The sequence below is a fragment of the Vigna radiata genome, unplaced genomic scaffold (genome assembly GCF_000741045.1).
Source record: "Vigna radiata var. radiata cultivar VC1973A unplaced genomic scaffold, Vradiata_ver6 scaffold_198, whole genome shotgun sequence".
NCBI lineage: Eukaryota > Viridiplantae > Streptophyta > Magnoliopsida > Fabales > Fabaceae > Vigna > Vigna radiata.
The window spans coordinates 14,909-18,335 of record NW_014542192.1 but is presented as its reverse complement, the minus strand read 5'-3'; the positions used below and the strand labels follow the sequence as shown (position 1 = coordinate 18,335).

Genomic DNA, 3,427 nt, shown 5'->3' with positions numbered 1-3,427 from the left:
TTCTAAACTTTCAAATTGAAAGTGTTAATGAACACTAATGAATTTGGTAGTTGCCATTTGTATTCAAGAACGAAGAATCAATTTCTGTCATTATTTTATAACCTTGGAACCTTGCATGTTTGTTATAGGATGAACGAGGAGGACATTTATCTTGATCTGTTACCGTCACAATCAATATATAATATTCAAATATTTTGAATAATAAAATATTTATGTTTTTAATTTTTAAAGAAAAAGAAAAAAAGTTCCCAGTGACTTGCTATTAATTTGTTTATTTTATTAATTCCAAGCAGTTGCAAATGTTGTGCATTTTCTATTTCAACTGAGTTCATCAGCTATTTCTAGCAGGTAAAACTGGTATGCACTGATGCACTGGTTTCGTCTCATATAGCAGAACCCCTTTCTGACGGTGTTTTTCTGTCATGAAATACAACTGAAAAGGTTTAACCATACAGCAATTTAACTATCAACTATCAGACAATAACTTATAGAATAACTTCATATCATCATTGCATTATTAAATTCATTTCATTAAAATGATGTGAATGTGTATGCAAAACAAAACATTAGTTGAAAGATACATTACGATGGAATTGTATGCTGCATTTGCATTACAATGTTTTTTGTGTCCACTTAAAAAATGTTAATGAAGAAGATTACAAAAGTTTTGGTTGCAGAACAATAGACATTTTAATTACATGTAGTTGATGGTTGGTTTAATTAGTAAAACAAAAATGAATATTATTAATTAGGATATAACAAACATATCTTGAAATTGAAGAAGAAACATACATTAGAAATTTAAAAAGAAAAATATAAAAAAAGAATCATAGACTTACTCGATGTTTAATGAATCACTTAGCTGTTTTTCCAAGTGCTCCCAAATGACATCAGTAGATGTTTCGATGTATTCTCGGATGAATGCCATGACCTCAAGCTGTACGTGAGGTTCGTATTTTTTGGCATAACCAATCACGAATTTTACATCCTCGTCATCCTCAATCATCACAGTACGATAAGAAATCTTTAACTCAGTTGTTTTCGCTGGACAACGGTAACACAAATCAACGGTGTATGATTTTCCATTGGAGGCAATGAACAAATTAAGAATTGTTTGTTTCAGAGCCTTTACTGTCATGAAGTTATTCACTTCAAGATATCGTGAAACTTCGCTCACAAATCGTGATGACAGAAGCTCGTCATTCATCACGCGACCATTGTAGTGCACCAGAGCTATTATGGTTTGAAAACACATTCTCTAACAATAACAACGAAAAAGATTCAAAGATTAATTGCATGAAAAAGAAACTGATACCAACATTATATCATATATATCTATATATATAACTTGAACCATCGTTAGGTCCCTCATATTTCACTGCATGTTTACCTTTTGTTTGTAGCATACCATTTATTTATCAGTAATAATGTTACGGATATGACTTAGTTTGACCCAGGTAATAAAATTTTGTAAGTTGAATAATTGAAGTTTAATCTGATATATATCAATGATTTCCAACAAGGATTTGCATTAGGGCTATCAATGACCAGCAGCACAGCAAGTATTTTTGAAAACAAAAGGAAGAAACATTTAAAAAAGCAAGAGAATAGCATAAACTAAACCAGTGAAAAGTAAATTCATACAATTAGGATGGAAGAGCAAACCTATTGAACTTTAACAAAATGTGTATGTGAAAGATGTGTTTTCTTGAGAGAAACTATGAATAACGAAGAAAAATTCTAAGTGTTTTGATTGTGTCACGTAAAAGTTCCATGTATTTATAGTGCATTCACGCACCACCAAGTTGTCTAAGAGAGAAAGCTTCTCATCACAATCTTGTATCCGACTTTTGTACTAGTGTGACTTTTTCTGTCAGAAAATTCAATGAAAATTTTGCATTCCAAGGTCTGCGTTTTGGAGGCTGTCAGGGTAAATTTTCTGCCTTCTTGGCATTTGGGATTCCATCCACCGAGACATAATTGCATTAATCCAGTGAAAAAGTAAAACAAGAAATAATATTCCATGAAATTCAAATTATTTACAGCTGTAAAATGTTATTACAGATGAAAAATGTTAAGCTCAGAATTGGAAGCTTAACATAATATCAGTGATTTGAGCCTCTTCACTCTAATACACCTCAGCAGCATTTACTGTAACAGATGCCTTGGAACGATGAGCTGATGAATTTGAATCTTACCCTTTTGCATGGCTGCCATTTGTACACACACTCAGATCAAACTCAAATATTATATTTCCATCTGTATTCAAGCAGAATGAATCAGTTTCTGTCATTTCTTCATTTCTTTGAACCTTCCATGTCTGTCTTTATCTGTTTAACCATTAAATTCATTAAGTAATAAAATTAAATATGACATCTATTAAAGATAATATGCAGTAAAATTAACCTCTGTATAAGTTGGAAGATACCATAAATCCGAAGAAGAACCTGTCAATAATAATCACAAAATAAATAGTTTNTAGTTTTTCCTCTGTTATTTTTAAGGAAAATTTATTCATTTTATTTGTTATTTTAAAATTTTCAAATAACTGACAAACAATATACAGTAATAAATGTAATGGTTGAATGATATTCTCTTCTTTGTGGCATCACAGTTGTAACTGGAATATTTCGAAACAATAATTCTTTGAAACCAGAAAATGACAAATTTTCTTTTTAATTATTTCCTGAAAAAGGCAGAAAATGCATCTCAGACAGCCATGCATTGGTCTTTTGCATGCCAATTTTGTTTTGCCAGATCAGAAGAAGACAGAGAACAGTGAAGAGGTTAAATTTCTCTTAAATGATGTTTAAGTAAAATTAGTGTGAAAATTTACTTTCTAACATTATTAGGTATGAATTGAATTAATTATTGGATTATTAGTGTACTAAAGTACATTCATATATTAGTTAAACTGAACCACATTATATCATAATTTCAAGTCACGATGATTTTGGAACCTATTCTAATTTATGGTTATATGCATTGGTGAGATTCAAAGTTCATTTTAATCTCTCTCTCTCTCTATATATATATATATATATATATCACATTTCTTTTTATATTCAATAGTGTATTATGTTGTTAACTATGTATAAAGTCACAAGTTTTAAACAAATATCATGATTGATTAACTCTAATTATGTAATATTTTTATAGGCCAAAACATGTTACTAATGGTTTGTAATTTCAAATTTTGTAAATCATATTATGAGAGAATTACTTTTTTAACCTTTTAAATTAAGATTTTATCCTTTCATGATGGTTTTCAAAACTGCAACTACAATTCATTAGTAACATACTTTGATCCAATTGATTGTAAAAATTTTCAAATCAACAATGATATTTAACCAAATGCATGTAACAAAATATATATATATATATATATATATATATATATATATATACATATATATATATATACATA

General features: G+C 29.1%; 1 protein-coding gene across 2 annotated transcripts; it reads right to left on the bottom strand.

Annotated features, from left to right (window-relative positions):
* Window positions 1-370: 370 nt before the first annotated feature.
* Window positions 371-1,731, bottom strand: LOC111240787. Of its 2 annotated transcripts, none has more exons than XM_022776529.1 (3): window positions 1,666-1,731; window positions 840-1,258; window positions 371-417 (listed from the first exon to the last, which is right to left on the bottom strand). In XM_022776529.1, exons 2-3 carry the CDS (start codon window positions 1,253-1,255, stop codon window positions 384-386), a joined length of 450 nt encoding a protein of 149 aa, XP_022632250.1. In that variant the 5' UTR covers window positions 1,256-1,258; window positions 1,666-1,731; the 3' UTR covers window positions 371-383. The 2 variants fall into 2 exon arrangements, with proteins under 2 accessions (XP_022632250.1, XP_022632251.1); XM_022776530.1 differs by having other exon boundaries at window positions 1,645-1,723.
* Between the last annotated feature and the right edge of the window lie 1,696 nt (window positions 1,732-3,427).